The following is an 18,414-nucleotide window of genomic DNA, read 5'->3' on the forward strand; positions in this document are numbered from 1 at the left end:
TATTTAATATTTTATAATATTTCCAATAGTGACAAATCTAAATTAATAGAAGTAATCATTTTCTTCAAAGGGAGTCTTCCGAGAAAACGTTTTAGACAAATTTCGAAGTATAGTCCGATTTTTGAATGTGCCACTAGCGGGTTTTTCACAGAAGAACATAGATGGAATGTCGCAATTCCCAGTGGCTAGCAATCCACTTCGTTTAAAGCCTCCACAACGCTCCTCGTCGGTTGATGTAATGTTATTTGGACACTTAAAATCCCAGTCTAATTGGTTTTCCGCTAAACGATCACCTGTTTAATACAAAGCCAAATTTTAATGTTCTTCTATACCAAATGATAATAATTTAAAGATTTCAAATTATACAAAGATGGCCCATTAAATGGTATTATATTCAAATACATAAAATGTAATATAAACTATGTCATAAAATATGTATACATTATTAAAATATCTATTAATCTGTCCAGTATATGTATCTTCCAAATATATCAAATTAGTTAAACTCTTTGTCTAAATATAATTCTTTCAATTCAAGTCATCATCATTCTCCTGCCCTAATATCCTAATTTTACTTGGGGTCGGCGCAGCATGTCTTTTTCTTCCATACTTCTCTGTCGGACGTCGTCTCACAAGTAACATTCTTTTTAACCATATCGTTTTTCACACAATTCATCCATCGTTTCTTTGGTCGTCCCCTACCTCTATATCCATCCATATCCATGCTCAACACCTTCCTGACAATATCGTCCTCATTCCTCCGCATAACATGCCCATACCATGACAGTCGGTTTCCACATAACTTCTCGGTTACCGGTGCCACTTTCAAACATCCTCTTATGTACTCATTCCTTACTCCATCCATTCGCGTAACACCACACATTCCTCTCAGCATTCTCATCTCCGCCACATGCAACTGTCTTTCAGTCATCCCTTTTGTAGCCCAACACTGATCCATACAGAATAGAGATTAGTTCGATAGAATTCGAGTATAAATAATACTTGACATTGCACCAGAAGGCGGATGTAGGCGTATGCCGAAGTCTGTCATACGTATAAATTTAATAGTGATAATAAAAAAATACTGATAGTAATTTAATTAACTTTAAAATTAATTAGCTGTTATGCTGGTTTAAGGTACAATGGGAATACTCATTTTATTTATTTACCGACAACCGTGCGATAATGGTATCTTTGAAATAAATCGCTAAATCCAAGAAAGGCGAAGTCACCAGGAGTCTTGTGCTGGTCTACTTGCTTGAACACATCGCGGATAAACTCAGCCTCTTGCCGCGTATCCAAAATTGCGAGGTGACCACCCGCAGAGTAACAAGTTGAATATGCTTCGTGCCATTTTTGAGGCTCAATATGCGTAATGTAACATGTGGCGTTAGGACCTAACTTCCAACCTATAATTTAAAAAATATATTTGTCACCTAAAATATATATTATGGATTTTATTTATATATTCCTTGGGTTTTTATGCTAAAATTTTAACATTTCAAATTCATACAAGCATTAATTTTTCATATGCCAAATTTATGTTTAAATCTATCTAGAGCTCGCCGACTAAGTAAAACGTCTCGAAAAATGTAGTTATGATATTTCCAAAGAGTATAAAATCACTACATTTATGTGCAATCAATTTGTGGAACAAAATTCTAAAACATTCATTCATCCAGATATCCTCAATTCGAATTGGAGGTACATGGTCGAATAAACTAAAACCTTTCTACTTACGAAGAAATTAGGCCTCTTCTTATCATACAATTAAATAACCACATTTTTACGCAGGCCCATTATTTATTTATTTTTGTATATATAATTATGAACTATTATCTATTGTTTGTTTTATTTTATTTTAGTATCTAATCTGTTAAGACTTATTTTATATATTAACCTTATTTATCTAGTATGACAAAAATCATCTTTAAAATAATTAGATAATCAATCTCGATTAACATAAAATCCATGAATTTGTATTGTCATAAAAAATATATTTAATGTGGGATAAAATAGTGTCTTACGTGCGTCATAAGTATCACAATCTGGATAATAAATCACATTCGAAGCCTTTATTTTACATGCAAATGGGAGTTGGTCTGAACACGGATGCACGAAGAGCCGTCCATTTCGACGCGATGCTACACATCGACCAGCGCTGTGCATTGGCTGTTTCAGTTCCCACAACAATTCTAATATTGAGTCTTGTACATAACTCCCTAAAAACATTGATTGCTAATGATTTAATATAATTATAATTTATATATTATTATGAATTAGTAAAGTAGTTAAAATTATTTCCGTTTTTAACCGTTAACGGGCTGGAATATTTAATATTTGGATTCAATTATTTTAGATATTTTTATTTAGTAATGACTTCGATTTTCACAGTAATCACCCCTGCCCGTACCTGGGAGTTCGGGTAGGGTCCATGATTAAAGCTTACCTTTAATGGTAACAAATGTTCTCTCTGAATACAAATCGTGAATACCCACATAGACGCCTTCATATTTGGTGAGAATTGGAGCTATAAGCAGGGGTATGCTGTCAGCCTCGTCAAGGTTTGCTGGTACTAATAACTGAGTATTCTCCGCTTCACAGCGCATACGCGCTTGATACCAATTTACAGCTTCAGGGTGTAATTTGTAAAATGCGTCGAATGCCTTTTCATATCTGTAGTCCAATCGATAATTCGGCCTTTTTGACTCTGTTATTAGTTCATGGAGTACTTCTATTATATTAATTTAAATTTAATTTATTTTTACCTAGTTAATTTTTCATAAGCAGTTTAGGTCTAAAATTGAAATTATAATATTTTGACATACAATGTTATTATTGTATTGTACAAAGTGCGCCAAAAAATCCGCTCGTTCGCAGAGCATTTTGAGATTTTTAGCATTACATCTGAGATTTTTCAAAATATACCTCCATCCTCTTCTATTAAAATAAACAACGAAGGTAATAAGGTTTGTATATTTTAAGTACATTCTGTACAAAATACTTAAATAAATAAAATAAGAATGATATCTATTTTTACAAATAAATTGAACTATTCAAGGTTAAGATATCTTTATGTTCTACTCATGTTTTAATTGAAGTTTATGTTTTTTATTACTTTGACTTGTGACGTGTGGATAATTACGATATACATATATAGGTGGTGGACTTCATGTGATCGATTTGCTTAATTTTTGTTTTCATTAATACCCATAAAAATAAAATTTCTTTAATTATTTTAATTATATACTTTTTAATAATCTACCTAATGTAAAATATAGGTATTTATGTATAATATAAAGATACTAGATAATGTATCCAAAATTATATGCTGTCATTTAATGTCAGAGTTCAATGTCATTCAGATTTGTTTTTTTTTTGGTAGAATCGAAAAAAGAACCAGATTTATTATCACTCGAATGTATATCTCATAGGTACCTATCTATATTGTGTAACATAATATTAGTAATTATGTATGCAGATTATACCTATTTAACGAAATATTTGTAGATATACCTACATATAATATTGAAGGAAAGGTATAAAATAGTAAATTTTGTACCGGATTTTGCTTATCTACTAAATCTAAGATTCAAATTAATTTATAAAATAAGACTCTACCTATAAATGTTATAAATGCTAACAGTAGACAAACGCGCAATTTTCTTAAAATATCTATTTTCATAGTTCTTCACATGTTTCAACACATAACTCACAGTGTACAATAAATTTTAATTTTTTTAAGTAAAATGTTGTTTTCATTAAGCGGAAAATTATTTTGTCTTACGACCATTACACACTAGTCGTTAAAATCCAATTTGAGCAACATAATCATGTCATAGCTGTACATTATTTACAATTACTAAATTACGATATTATTATTAATTTTATAATTTAATCTTGATTTACTCAATCAATTAAAATAATAATATAATAAAGAAATAATGGACTAAAACTATAAAAATATGAGTATACAATCACAACTTTATAATTAATATAGCGAGTGCGGTAACGGTATTGTGGCTAGTGAACGGAATATGCTTATTTTATTACCGTTAAATACCGTTTATTGTCGTTATTGTTTAGGTATTATCGTGATCTGCTATATTTAAATCGTGTCGAAAGTATTCGTAAACCGCTAGTGTGAATGATACCTAAATGCTTTAGAAGGAAATAGGAAATAAAAAGTAAACATTTAAATTTCTAATAAATTTTATTTGATTTTTAAACCTAGCGAAATAGTTTCATAAATTAACTATGGTATAGTTTGTATACAACAACAAATGACTATAAGTATACTTTACAAGGCTATTTCAAAACATTTATTGTTATGTTTAAAATCCGTTTAACAGAAATAGATGAAGAGTAGACTGACATTTGTAATAGAATTTTATAAGACTTTATTTTCTATTTATATCTTATCATAAGCATATCTTTACATTCTATCACAATTTTACCAATAAATAGCTTTATCAACAAGTAAATGCTGGATTAATAAAAAATCTACTTAAAATAGACTACAGTAATACTCAATAAAACCATACATTATATACATTTCATTCAAATAATAATGTAAAAAAAAAACAAGTAACAAACAATTGATAACACAAAATATACATAACTATGGATATAGAAATTTTCTAAAAACTTCATAGGAAGCATTTATAATACCCCAACTGAGAAATGCTCGAGATATATTGAGTAATGCACCATGGTAGAAATTCGTAAACTTAGAACCACGCTTCCGAAGAATATAGTTGAATTCGTAAATAAGTGTTCGGTGAGGACCTCCTAGCTCGCACTGCATAGCTATCTTAATGACATTTAAAGGATAAAACAAAGTGCTTAAGAATGCACCAATAGATGCACCCGCTACAAAATTCTGTATGCTGTCATACAACATATTTTCTTGATTAGGTAGCCTTACCTTTACTTCATCTCGTATTATAAAAAACATGGCATTAGAGGGACCATTCCTTAACAGAATTGGTATCATTCCTCTATAGAATTCTTTAATTCCATAATATCTAGCAATGTGACTTGTTGCATGGGCAGTATTCTTGAACTTCTTATGATATTTTGGATGAATGAGCAATGTTTGTAGTCTTTCAAATGGCATAAGTGTTGCTTCAAAGCAGCCAGCAACAACACCCGCAATAGTTTTAGCAACATAAGGGTTAACTTTTTGGTCTAAAAGAGGTTGCAAGCATTCATCATAGACTCCGAACATAAGTGACATTGACATAGATCTCTGTAATAAGGGTGGGAGCATACCTCGGTACAAGAATCCCATACCCTCTTTCTGCAACTGGTTTAATGCAAATGTAGCTTCCACTCCATGCATCATCTGTAATTAATCAAGTTATATAATATAATATTGAAATGTACTCAATCAATTTTGCATCATTTCATAATGAAGAAATTATCTCTCTAGGGAAATAAAATAATTAAAATTGTTTTGTCCAAAGTAAAATTAGAGCAATAATATAAACTATATTACAAAGTGTACATAAACAAACTAATATTGCTGCTTTAGATGTATCTATAATTTGAGTTTGGAGAAGGACAAAGGCAATTTTTTTTAATTCAGCACTAGTTGGGGTAAAATGGGGCTATATAAGTTGTTTGCTATAAGTAAAGTTTTATAAATTTTACACAGTTAAAGCTGCGGGTGCTGTACCTAGTATTACATAAAATAATTGAATTTTTTACACAAAGTATGCAAAGGTGAGGTGAGGTAACATTGATGTTTAATAATGTACCCACAATCACAGATTCTATTATATTATATATACGTACTGATATGCTAAACATAATGAGTGCTATCATAAATCATATAAGTAATTAAAAATGATAAGTCTCATTATTTAGTCAAGATCCATAAATCTTAATTAAATAAAGATAATAAATGTGTTATAAAAATTTTGTCAATATAAAAAACACATAACATACTATGTAATCATGATTTTAACCTTACACTTTCATTAATTTAATTATGGGACATTGACTTACTTGTCTAAATATGAGTTTATTCAGTGGATAGCTAATGAGAATATTACAGAAAGCTGCTCCCCCACCACATGCAAACTCTTTCCAATGCTGAGGGAGATTGTTGACACTGACTGGTACTGACATACTGCCTTCCTTCAGACAGTTTCGTTCTAGGAACTGAGGCTCAGACATATTTGGCTTACAATCACATGACATTATTTATTTACATCCATTACTGTAAAAAATAATAATCTAAATATAATCACATTACAATCATACAATATTCTTCTCGTTATGTGCAGATATGTAAATGAATTAGCTATTAAATTTTTTTTAATGTGACTTACCAAAATTTATAAATTAGCAACTCAGTGCTAATGAATAATGCAAATAAATTTGGTACAACCATGCGTAACTTGAGACTTTATACCTTCTCCAATAGATTATAGTGTTACGTGTGTGAGGAAATTTCTAAATATCCTTCAATGCCATTGTGTATTTTTGAGTTAGATGCATGGAATTATACACGTATATAAAATCTTTGATATTTTAATAATACAAATTTGCAACCATTCACTTTTATTATATTATAAATTTTAAATTTAAATAAAATTATCAATGATTGCAATTTGTCACTTACTATGAAAATTGCCTCTCAAATGTCAATTTTCAAAATGACACAATTGTCAATTTTACAATGACATTTGTGTAAAGTTGCTTCATTTAACGCAGTGATTTTTAACTGACTTTTTATTATAAAATCTTATAGTGCCTAAAATAAAATCTTAATAACATTTTAAGAGAAACATGTAGAATGCAATTTAACGTGTAAATAACGGCACGTTTCGTTCGATTCTATTGACATTTTTTATGACTTTTATGTTTTTTTTTTAAACAATCAATTTTTCAATTGCACATTGATAGTTTCGGTCTATTACGCTACATAATAATAAGTTTAACCACAAAAACAATTTATTTTTTCAATCTGTAGTGTGGTGACTATTAAACTTGTGAAGTATATAATGTGAAGTGTTAACCTATTATCCGATGTCAGATTTTGACATATGCCGATACTAATGTTAATGTTAGTCAGATCATTAGCTGTGCTATACAAAAACTAAATTTGCAATAATATTTTGGCTCATAACAGTGAAATAAAATTTAAATAAATGGCAGCAGTTTTGAAGAAAAGAGCTTTGGCTGAATATAATAAATCGTTTCAGGTACAGATTGAGCGTATTTATTTTTACTTGCTATCATTGTGTTTGTTTTGGTACATGACTTTAAAAAAAAATGATATATAATTTTTAGGATGGTCCATCTTCTAAAAAGCTACACTTAGCTAAGAAACCCCTCATTGGTAGTTCTGCCGCTGCATTCGTAGGGTTGCTGGAGAAATGCAAGTCCAGTGATGAGGCTCTTCAATTACTTCTTCGCATCTCAGATTGTCTCCAGTTCCAAGAGTCAGATGTCGAGGAAGCTATTAAGAAACTCTCTGAACATTTTCAATCCGAAGAAGAGTCTGTGGTGAGGGTAAAAATTCTGTGGCTGTTCTGTGATATTGGACTAGAATGTCCCGGGGCCAACCTAAACAATTTGATTGATGAAACTATTCATTTGATAAAAAACGAAACTTCCCATAAGGTATGTTTTTATATTCACATTTGTTTATTGCATTTATAATACCTACAACATTTGAGATAATTTTATTTTTATTTGTTTTAGGTGATAGCCCAAGGTATAGCAACATTACTGAAACTAGGTAGCAAACTTAGTGAGGATAAGATTCTCATGAACCGACTGGTAACTGTTGCCAGAGACAATCTTAAAGATACAAGCCACCAAGTCAAATGTAGGTGCTTGCAGCTTATCAGTGAACTGTATCCAATTTGTCCTGAGCCTGATAGGACAGTTGAAATGATAGCAGAGGCCAATATTATAATCAAATTACTTGGAGACTATAGCAATGCAGAGGTATGTACCACAATCCTTTGCAATAGAAAAAAATGATCACCATTGAATCAGCTTAATTAATTTAAAATGATATTGCTTTAAACATAATTTATTTATACTTCGAAATTGAATTAACCTAGCTAGGATAGTCAGTACCTGATCCATATTTCGTTTGATGACTATGTTATTTATTATTGATATTATTATACACAGACCTATTTTGCCTTAGTTACATACTAAGTAATTTTTCATAAATATATGTTTTAGTAGGGAATAATATATATTCTTATAATACACATATGGTAATCCACAATCATCAATGATATTATATTTTGTGATAAAAAAAATCTGTTATTACTTTATCAACATTACGTCTATGTTTTATCTTTTCTAGGATGCAAGAGTGCGATGTGAAGCATTCCAATCACTGCTGACATTACATGAGCGTGGTGTTACTCTCAGTGCAGACTTGTATGAACCAGTGTGTGCAGCTCTTTCAGATGACTATGAAATTGTAAGAGAGGTGGCTCTCAAGCTTGTGTGGCTGTTGGGCAACAAGTACCCAGAGAAGTAAGAAAGACATTTAATTACCATGAATATAATTAAATACTACTAAAAGAGGATAATATTTTGTAATGCCTGCTGTATATTCTTGTAAATTTGTATAGGTTGAACTGATTTTAGATAGAACTATTACGTTAATCTGCAATTAATAAGTTATTTGCAGTTAATGATTAAAGTGTCAATGGTTTTGCAGATAACTTAGCATGTCTAGTAACAAATACATAACATAGAGTTGAGGAAATAATTCATATGGAAAATAATATGTTTTTCTAAACATAATTTTTCTATATTGTTTGAAAATCACAAAAATAATTTACACATAAATTGTATGTAGGTTATTGTAGTACAGGTGCAGTTTTTGAGATGTTAATAACTTTGTTTTAAATACTGTTATTACATTAATTTAACTGATTCCGGCCACATTGGCCTTTCTTAAGTGGAAAAGTGCACAACAGTGTATGTGTGTGTGAGCAGTGTTTAAAGAGTTTTCGCAGGATCAACGGATTTACGTGCTTTTTGAGGCACAGCTACATTATACATATTAGATTAGAAAAGAAAAATGTGATTTAGGTCTTAAAATGACAAAAAAAATAGGAAAATGTTATGAAGAATTATTATAATGAAAATGGTTTCTAAATATTTTATATATTTAGATTTACTTTAAATTTACTTTACATAATATTTTGTTCATTTTATAATGTTGTTTCAAAAGGTTTTGAAGTTGTAATAGTATATATTTGCAGTTCAGCCACCTTACAAGACGGAGAAACGACGATTAGACTAGTCGATGACGCGTTCATCCGCATCTGTTCGGCCGTTAACGATTTGTGCATGCAAGTGCGGGCGCTCGCTTGTTCGTTGCTGGGAACAACCCGAGCAGTGTCCGACCGCTTTTTGTTGCAAACACTTGATAAACAACTCATGAGTAATATGAAGGTAATAGATTAGACAATTATTAAGAATAATGTTAATTGTGTACTAAAATTTTGACTAAAATGCAATAAAAAAAACAATTTTATTTATAACAATGGCAAGTCGCCTAAATACTGCACGTTCATTATATAGTATGATAACCGCGCGGGCAAAGGAGTGGTGTCTCCTAGAATTTGTGTCACTCGGGTTTTTTTCAATACTTTATGTACAGGTGACCTTTTTTAAAATAAATTACATTTGTTAACTCGTCGGAATTGTGTTTTTACGATCTCTCGTGGAGGCCCCGGGTCAGTCGCCCTGGATGCGCTGAATCCGGGGCTGACTCGCAAAAATGACCCCGCAGAAGAAGCGCACGGCGCACGAGCGCGGCGCGGAGCTGGTGCGCTCGGGCGCGTGGGCGAGCGGGCGGCGCTGGGCCGACGACGCGCCCGGGCAGCTGCTGGAGCAGGCCGCCGTGCAGCTGCTGCCCGGGGGCGCCGCCGGGGCCTTCGTGCACGGCCTGGAGGACGAGCTCATGGGTGAGTGGCCACATCTGGTACTTTTCTCTCTGATACAGAATATACTTTTCTGGACATTGGACATATTAAACGAGAGATGTCGCGGGACACCTGGTTGGAACGATGAAATGGAATTGTTATACATAACCGTATGAATTAAAACAATAATCAAAATAGGTTTAAACAAAACCGTATAAAATAGAGACAGAAGGAGAGGACAACATTTCTGCCAGTACACTCTACTGTAAGCTGCGTTGTAGAACATCGTTGCAACAAATATATTTGTGTTTGATTTCTATTATCAGAGGTTCGCACGGCGGCCGTAGAAGCTGTATGTCAGTTGTCGATGGAAAATCCCGTATTCGCGACCACGTCACTGGACTTCCTCGTGGACATGTTCAACGACGAGATAGAAGACGTGAGGCTGCGCGCCATCGACAGTCTGACGCGAATATCACACCACATAGTGTTGAGGGAGGACCAATTGGAAATTATTCTCGGAGCTTTGGAGGTAATCATAGCGTATTTACTAGGCGCCAAGGAATAAATGCTATTACGATTATATAAGTTGACTATGTAACGAAGACAATGTTGCCTCGAACTTTTATGTAGGATTGTAGGTTGAATTTACATTTCGACCTGACCAGAAACAATTATTAATGTAGGATCAGGGTTATATACATCCACGCTCGGCGGCAATATATTATGATTCAAAGAAGCGAAATACAAATGCTCATGATATCTCCGAAACGATAGGTCCTAAAAAATTAACTTGAAGATCATAGTTATTCCTTTTGCGACATAAACGCTCACTAAGAGAAACCTCTGGTAATAGCAACTTTTAGGGGGAAGTGGAAGGGATAACGTTGTATGAATTTTATCCGTTACAGATCGGGACGGACAACTAGTTGACAATAAAGTAAAAAAATGCTTTAAATTAAATAAAATGAAATATAAACCAGAACATTAAACAAACAAAATTATTTATACAATATAACTACTACCATAATATAAATGCAAGAACGAATTAATGTTTGGAAGAACAAACTAGTTCTTAGTTACAGACGTAGCATTTAGATTAATGTATATATTAATTAAAGAAAATATTTTTTACATGTGGTATCATTCTTTGGTCTTTTCATTCAGGACTATTCAATGGACGTCAGAGAAGGTTTGCACAGAATGTTGGGATCCTGTACAGTTGCTTCGAAGACATGCCTTGAAATGTGCATCGACAAAATATTAGAGAATCTCAAGCGGTATCCACAGGTAATATATATGTTAATTTCTTTTTTCATTTATTTAAAAGAATTTATTTAAGAAAACATTATGACTTTATTGAAACAACAGAACTTCGTGGTATCACCTTAAATGATAAAGTAAAAGGTGACTCCGCTCCATAAAAAAGTGGCTAGATGTAAGGCCCCAGATCCCGAGTTCCGAAAAATTTACAGTACCGGCTTGGAGTAAAGCACGTTAAGCCGTTGGTCCTGCTCCTGAACTTATTCCGGTAGTGTCGGATTTGCCGTCCCATCGGATTATAGGAGTAAGGGAATAGAGAGTGCGTTAGTTAGTGCGTTAGCGTATACCCTTCTGAACTAGAAGATGTCCTGCGTAATTGGCTGGTTTTTCTTAAGATGTGACCGAAATCGGTCTGGACGACATCATAATATTTTAGTTGAGTTAAACTATGCAGCATTCACAGTTAAAAAAGGAACTGTTACATTAGCCATGTCGAGTCGTGAGTATAGGTAGCTGGGGGCAAGTTCGTTCATTCGTACACTTTCGGCCAAATTACAGTAACCGAATAACAAGTGAGGATTTGCGTGCAAGGATTGCGCATCCTTCATTGCGCCAAAGAGATGTGAACCGTGCGTGACAATGGATGGATGTGCTCACGACTCATGCCACTTACTATAAATTATGTGGATACAGCTAGCCTGGTATGAGTATGTTAAAGTTATTTCCACGGTAAAATGTCATTCAATTTTTGGGTAAACAAGATAGTTTCTGGAACCAATACAAAAGTAAGGCATTTTCTAGTTAGGCATGCTCCATCTTTTGTCTATTTATCAAGGTATTCACAAGGTATAGGTCTTGGTCTCCTATAAGTATCAATATAAGGTAAAGTAATGCTTAATTTTTATTACAATTCCAGGACAAGCGGTCGACCTTCCGCTGTGTTCAGCGAATGGGCAGCAAGCATGCCACCCTCGTGCTGCCGCTCACCACGCGCCTGCTCGCTGTCCACCCGTTCTTCGACATGCCCGAACCAGACGTCGAGGATCCAGCTTGTATCCTTTAATACTTTATTATATAATTATTGGCAAAAACTATGGCAATGTTAAAGATATAATTTATCATTTAATTACATATAATCGTTAGTAACCTTAGCGGCACCCAGACATGTGCGTGCTGGTGCTGGTGCTGAACGCGGCGGCGCACTGCACCACCATGCTGCCGCTGTTCGAGGAGCACACCGTGAAGCACTACACCTACCTGCGGGACACCATGCCGCACCTCGTGCCGCATCTACCCATCGGTACGACACGTGTCGTTAAATTGTTTATTTTTTCTTAAAATGAACTTAAAATATATAATCTAATTTAAATTTTGCTCTTATTCCTCTCACGCACACTAAGACATCTAGTAAGCACAAACGTCATTCTGAAAATAATTGGTTAAATGTGTCTAGCTTATTTCTACTTCCCGTCGTAAAACGATTTGTTGTATTTTTCAGGTGACGCGCAGCAGTCTCGCAACGAGAACGACGAAACAGAGATAGACGATAGTGCGGTTCGTCGATTCTTCGACTCTGTATTGCAACACATCGACAATGTCACACTTTCCACGTCTGTTAGGCTGAAAATGCTACAATCGGCTGAAGAGCAACTTAATAAGTAAGTTATACAGTAACAAATTGGATTACCGGTTTAAAAATCGACTGATAGCACTTAGATAATAATGTAACGTTCTACCAGTGATTTTTAATATATATATATATATGTATATCTCATTATAGATAATATGCTACTAACCTTGGATTGTATACTAAGTGTTTACAACTCACAAAGCACTGCACACCAATACAATGGTGGGTGGCGGAAGAATAACTGAAGGTTGTCACCGGTTTATAAAAAGTAGTGGATACAAATAAATAAATTATAATAATTTCTATAAATTTAAAGGTTATCAGAAATGGAGCCGATGGTTTCCGGAGCGGCGAACTTCACGGCGTTGTTTGCGCGTTGCGTGCTGTCGCTGCACACCGCGCTCAGCGCCACCAACGGGCCGCCCGCGCACGCGCTGCAGCAGCTCACCACTGACTGCCTCAGGTATTCACTCACATACTGGAATTATTTTATTAAATCTTCTACCTTCTGTCAGACATTCTGAATCGAAGTTTATCCAAGACTGTACAAAATATTTTTTGCTATGACTCCGACGCTTATATGCTATATTTTCCTAGCTTAATAAAAATGTTTAATTAAGAGTAGGTAGAATATAAACATGTTTAAATGTTCGTCTGAATGTACATAAAATCGTTTCGTCTCAGTCGTCTCCTCATATTCGCACCGAAATAGAAACGCTAACATATTTCGCATCATAAATAATATGTTAATCGGAAATAAATTATTCAATCGATACAGGCTCCAGCACCAGTTCAGCGGCGTGTCGGAGCAGGAGACGGCGTGCGTGTGGCAGCTGTCGCTGCGCGTGTGTGGCGCGCGCGTGGTGGCGGCCGTGCAGAGCGCGTGCGTCGCAAACACCGGCACCGGCAACAGCGCCAGCAGCGCCGCCGCCGCCGCCGCGCTCGCCGCCGCCGCCGCGCTCGCGCAGCACGCCGAGCTGCTCGACCGCCTGCTGGCCTCGGCGGGTAACCAAAACACATATATATTCTGCAGTAACACCTAGCCACCTCGCAATTTGTGTTTTTCATATAGTAGCCGGTACGGGTCGTAAGCATAAATGAGCAGTAGGAGGGCAAGTTCGCACATGTACACTTGGTCAAATTAACATTACATTAATACAGTAACCGATAAGACGACAAGCATCGAGTGACGGACCAATCGCGTGCAGCCTCGGCGCCCCCGGTTCCTTCAATCCTCCGAGAGACCTAAAAGTGTATAGCCTATTCCAATGGAAGTAGGAAAATACCTAAACAAACCTTAGATTTACGTGTTTCATGAAATTTGATTTAGAATAACTCAGCTATATCATAACACTCTTACACTTAACCACTTATTTCCACTTTAAATTTACTTCCAAAATTCCGATAAATGTTTCGTCGACGGTCAAAATGTAATGTGCTAAAAATAAGAAATACTTATTCCTCAGGTGTAGAACCAGATCCATTCACAATAGCAGTGTTCCAGCAATTATCACAGAGTGGAGAACATAAACCTTCGACACTGGCACGTACCATTCAGCCATTATTACTGGCTGCACCTCTACCCGTCATACCGAAACCTAACCTTAAGGTAATTGTATATTTCTCTAAAAAATCGGATAGAAGATAAACTGTGATGAGTAATGTAAAAAATAAATGTATAATTATTATTTAAAACCAATTAAAAGCAATGTTTACCGGAAAACTGGTGAAAACGAGAACGAACATAATGTAATTTTTTTTAATTATTAACAAAAAAGAAGAGAGATTTGCAGTATTTTCTGTTTTCCATAACAAAACTTTTGTTTTGTGTAAAAATGCGCGGATAATTCTCTTAGTTTACTAGGAATATATATCATTTGTTACAATTATCAACATAGCACCAACTATATTTAACACAATAAATATAGATTAATGAAGATCCTATTATACGATCGCAGATACGGATGTGCTCAGCCAGCATAATTGAGCCCGCGACTGACAACGACACAGTGTTGCGGTTCTGCGCGGGCCTCATCACAGGCGTGGCGCTGGAAGCTGAAGTCGTGCGCGTGCGCGACCCAAGCGCGCTGCGCGTGCGAGTCGCCTACCCCGACACACGCGTGCACGCGCTCGTACCGCCGCGCGACCATCTGCGGCCTCTCGACCACACCAACACCAGTAAGCTTAAGATCATTTTTCTTTTATATCTTTACCATATAGTTTATAGAAATAATATGCTACATAGTATGCATAAATATAATATTATGTCAGCAGATCGCGTTAGTAAATCTTAACGAATATTATAAATACTTGTATAATTTTACTTGATGGTAGGCTCTGTGCCTGCCCAGGTAGGTACCACACTCATCAGATATTCTACCACCAAGAAGCAAAACATACAATATTATTGTGATCCGGTTTGAAATTTCGGAAGTACAACAGGCTTAAAATTAAACTAATGAAACATCACCGATTCATTTTAGTAATGAGAAGGCCTTATTGTTCATCTTTAATAGTAATATATTAAGGCTGAAGTCATTAAACAAAATATGTCTAATTTCAGATGATGATGGTACCCAAAATGTCCGCCTGCTCACGAAAGTTTTGATATCACATGGAGTATGGACAGAACCATGCGGTGTTGACATATCAGTGTGCCTAGCAGTGGACGAAGGTGGTGGTCGTGAAGCGGCGCCCCTAGTGGAACTATGCAGACCTGTGCGAGTCACTGTTGCCCCTAAACCCATTAAGAGAGGCATATAGATTGAGACACCTTTACAGATATAAAATGATATTTTGTAATAACATTAAAGAATTATAGTTATATGAGTAGTTCTTAAGGTTAATGGAATCAAATGTTCTGAAACCATTGGTTAATAAAAGAAACCATATGAAATGAACATTTATTTATAAAATATGTACAATAAACAAAGATTCTCATTTTGTTTTTTTTTTTTTATTTACACAATACTGCGATTTACAAACATTTATCTTGTTTGTCTATCATTTTGTACTCTTGTTAAGTACATAAATATCTGCAATGTATAATACCAGTGAGTAGAACTTTTATCAAAGCAATTTAAAACTGAGATCTACTTCTACAAGCATAAAATATTGTTATAATATTCTACATAAATTTTACCTGAAACTTTTTCTCTTCTACACATAGTATGTGATGTGATAACAAACACATATAATAGTTATTTTACACATTATGTGTACAAAAGGATCCTGGAAGATTCTAGATTACATAATATGCTGATAGCTAAAGTTCTTCTAAAAGCATTAGTAAACATTTTTATTAATATTATTGAAGTTGTCCAACTTTTCGATGCAAATTGTTGGGGAGACTAGTAATTTAAAAAAATATATGTACATGTTTTATTTACATTTTAAGTATCAAAATATATATATATTATTACATGCACATTTAAATCATTTGTGACTACTGTTTTCATAAGACTCAAATCAACTAATATCAAACAAATTAAAAAAAAAAGCAATATGGAATAATAATAGTCATGTTATCTCTAGGTGGACTTATAGTAACTTATTTATGTAATATAATGTATGACTAAAGGTAACATAACATTAATCTTGTGAAGTACTTGCAAGATTATATTCTAAGAACACAATATTTAATGAAAATGTATCCTTTTTATTAGAATCAGCCTCTCCTAAATGCAATATATATGGTTCTGTAATTTGTGTATGAGACCCATCAATATTCATAATGTTATACATATTGGATAAAAAAAAAGATTTTTTATAATAAACCTTTTTGCAATTCAGTATAAAAATATATTTTAATTAAAACTCATACACAGTCAATAAATGTTAAATATTTTCGGATTCAGTGCCATTCTATATTCTATTGTGTACCTAATATTTTTGTGAGTAAGTTTTATAGTACTCTGTTTAATTTAAATGATTTGTCATAAAATAAAAGATTTCTTATTGAGTAATCATCAGTAACAATCAGTCATCACCACTATTAAGTCCACCTGTGTCCTTGATTATAAATCTTATTTAATATAATTAGGTAAAGTATAACTTATTCTTTATCAATAGCTAACAGTTCAGAACGAGCAATGCAGTGGTAGATAAGTTGTTTTATCCCTGGCATCCACATGCTGACTGCACTCACATGGTCCACCATCAAAGCCTTGTGGATTTCATCAGCTTTGCTGTGATCGTCATTTTTAAGTGCTGGAAAAAAAAACATTTTAATATATATTAGATATAAAATAGAAAACATTTTCAGCATTATATTCAAAATTCTGAACAAAATTTTAAAAAAGTATATATTTTGTTGTTTTTCATATATATATGGTATATATCCTAAATATATAAGTAAAAAGTTGCTTAATACAATAAAATATTAACGATAAACTAACCATATGCCAAATCTCTCATCTGTACTTGAATTTGTTTATTTAATTTTCCACTAAGCCACATATTTTCCATGCTTTCAATTCGTTTTTTAATACTGGCAGCTTTTGATCCTAATTCTTCGCTTGTTTCTAAAAATGTTATTAATATATCTTTTACTTCTTTGAGTGCACATTCTGTATCAACCACAATATTTTCCTGGACATTAATTTCTGTCGTCAAACTCGGCAATGGTGGAACGACATTTGTAGGCAGTGGAGGCAAATTAACTGGAGGAGTCGGTCCAGAAGAGTTATTTCCACCAGATAAAGGAAAAGCTACTCTTTTGTTTAAAAAGTTTCGCGGACGATTAGGAGTAGTTTGCTGAGCATTATAAGCAAAACTTGGCGGGTCATTCCATCCAGGATCATACGACGCTGTAAAATATAATGTAAATCACTTAATGTAAATCTAATTACAAGCATATGTTAAAATTTCGAAATGCAGTCTACCTTTTGAGCCTGTAATTGTGCTGTCACAATTTTCCATGTCGTAAAATTTGGCTTTCCTTAAAACTAATTTCACTTAATAATAAAATAGATATTTTAATAAAATTAATGAGTATGCTTAAGAATCATAAATAGTGGAATCAGAAACACCAAATTCTGAAATAGCAAAATACATCACTGTCAAATGTCAAGATGACATGGGAGGATGTGATTTTGTATTAATTTATTTATCAAGTCTAGATAATTATAGATATAAAACTGTTTTTTTATATGTTTTAGTATTTTTTTAATTAAAAACATTATGTTACCGAAAACAACCCATTTTTTACTATTTTATTTCAATTTTTTAATCTATGAATAACTAAACAAAAAGTATTTCTGTTATTAAAAAATTTGTTCATCCTGCGTTAACTTTTAATTTAATATCAAACTATTTAGTTTTTTGTAGGTGGCAGGAGGAGAACTAACTTACATTTTTTTTTTGCTATTTCATCTGAACTGTTCGTATGTAATGTCGTAACATTTATTTTAAAATCACATAAATTCCTCTCGCTCTAGTATATTGTTTGGAGTGATCATCATTGAAGTTCAAAAATTCTTCTGTTAATTAGAATATATTTACATCGCAAGGCAAACTTTAAATATAAAGATTTTTGTTTAATCTAAGCAAGCAATCTTGTATTTTTATACGCGTGTTAGTGTTATAAAATATAATTCTTAATTA

General features: G+C 33.6%; 3 protein-coding genes across 3 annotated transcripts; 1 reads left to right on the forward strand and 2 right to left on the reverse strand.

The window, feature by feature from the left end:
* Positions 1 to 12: 12 nt before the first annotated feature.
* On the reverse strand, positions 13 to 6,636 carry LOC125071318. Its single transcript, XM_047681517.1, has 7 exons — positions 6,339 to 6,636; positions 6,013 to 6,226; positions 4,711 to 5,347; positions 2,450 to 2,734; positions 2,028 to 2,222; positions 1,170 to 1,409; positions 13 to 293 (listed from the first exon to the last, which is right to left on the reverse strand). The coding sequence occupies exons 2-7, from the start codon at positions 6,205 to 6,207 to the stop codon at positions 43 to 45; spliced, it is 1,803 nt and encodes a 600-aa protein (XP_047537473.1). The 5' UTR covers positions 6,208 to 6,226; positions 6,339 to 6,636; the 3' UTR covers positions 13 to 42.
* Positions 6,637 to 7,061: 425 nt separating this feature from the next.
* LOC125072099 (integrator complex subunit 4) lies at positions 7,062 to 15,703 on the forward strand. Its single transcript, XM_047682614.1, has 16 exons — positions 7,062 to 7,214; positions 7,303 to 7,635; positions 7,717 to 7,965; positions 8,339 to 8,514; positions 9,252 to 9,444; positions 9,785 to 9,959; positions 10,244 to 10,449; positions 11,085 to 11,207; positions 12,097 to 12,232; positions 12,343 to 12,480; positions 12,679 to 12,838; positions 13,127 to 13,273; positions 13,589 to 13,815; positions 14,277 to 14,419; positions 14,769 to 14,988; positions 15,374 to 15,703. The coding sequence occupies exons 1-16, from the start codon at positions 7,161 to 7,163 to the stop codon at positions 15,571 to 15,573; spliced, it is 2,880 nt and encodes a 959-aa protein (XP_047538570.1). The 5' UTR covers positions 7,062 to 7,160; the 3' UTR covers positions 15,574 to 15,703.
* Positions 15,704 to 15,891: 188 nt separating this feature from the next.
* On the reverse strand, positions 15,892 to 17,864 carry LOC125072109 (steroid receptor RNA activator 1). Its single transcript, XM_047682624.1, has 3 exons — positions 17,694 to 17,864; positions 17,208 to 17,618; positions 15,892 to 17,019 (listed from the first exon to the last, which is right to left on the reverse strand). Exons 1-3 carry the CDS (start codon positions 17,728 to 17,730, stop codon positions 16,865 to 16,867), a joined length of 603 nt encoding a protein of 200 aa, XP_047538580.1. The 5' UTR covers positions 17,731 to 17,864; the 3' UTR covers positions 15,892 to 16,864.
* Positions 17,865 to 18,414: the final 550 nt, after the last annotated feature.

This window comes from Vanessa atalanta, chromosome 2 (assembly GCF_905147765.1).
Source record: "Vanessa atalanta chromosome 2, ilVanAtal1.2, whole genome shotgun sequence".
Classification (NCBI taxonomy): Eukaryota; Metazoa; Arthropoda; class Insecta; order Lepidoptera; family Nymphalidae; genus Vanessa; species Vanessa atalanta.

Bases quoted from the DNA above. Each gene is read 5' to 3' on its own strand.
- LOC125072099 (XM_047682614.1), top strand. From the start codon at position 7,161: ATGGCAGCAGTTTTGAAGAAAAGAGCTTTGGCTGAATATAATAAATCG. The intron at 13,816-14,276 runs GTAACCAAAACA...CTTATTCCTCAG, and splicing joins CCGCCTGCTGGCCTCGGCGG to GTGTAGAACCAGATCCATTC. The intron at 14,989-15,373 runs GTAAGCTTAAGA...GTCTAATTTCAG, and splicing joins TCTCGACCACACCAACACCA to ATGATGATGGTACCCAAAAT.
- LOC125071318 (XM_047681517.1), bottom strand. From the start codon at position 6,207: ATGTCATGTGATTGTAAGCCAAATATGTCTGAGCCTCAGTTCCTAGAA. The intron at 2,223-2,449 runs GTAAGCTTTAAT...CAATGTTTTTAG, and splicing joins AACATTTGTTACCATTAAAG to GGAGTTATGTACAAGACTCA. The intron at 1,410-2,027 runs GTAAGACACTAT...TTTAAATTATAG, and splicing joins TTGTGATACTTATGACGCAC to GTTGGAAGTTAGGTCCTAAC.
- LOC125072109 (XM_047682624.1), bottom strand. From the start codon at position 17,730: ATGGAAAATTGTGACAGCACAATTACAGGCTCAAAAG. The intron at 17,619-17,693 runs GTAGACTGCATT...TATATTTTACAG, and splicing joins CACAATTACAGGCTCAAAAG to CGTCGTATGATCCTGGATGG. The intron at 17,020-17,207 runs GTTAGTTTATCG...TTTTTTTTCCAG, and splicing joins GATGAGAGATTTGGCATATG to CACTTAAAAATGACGATCAC.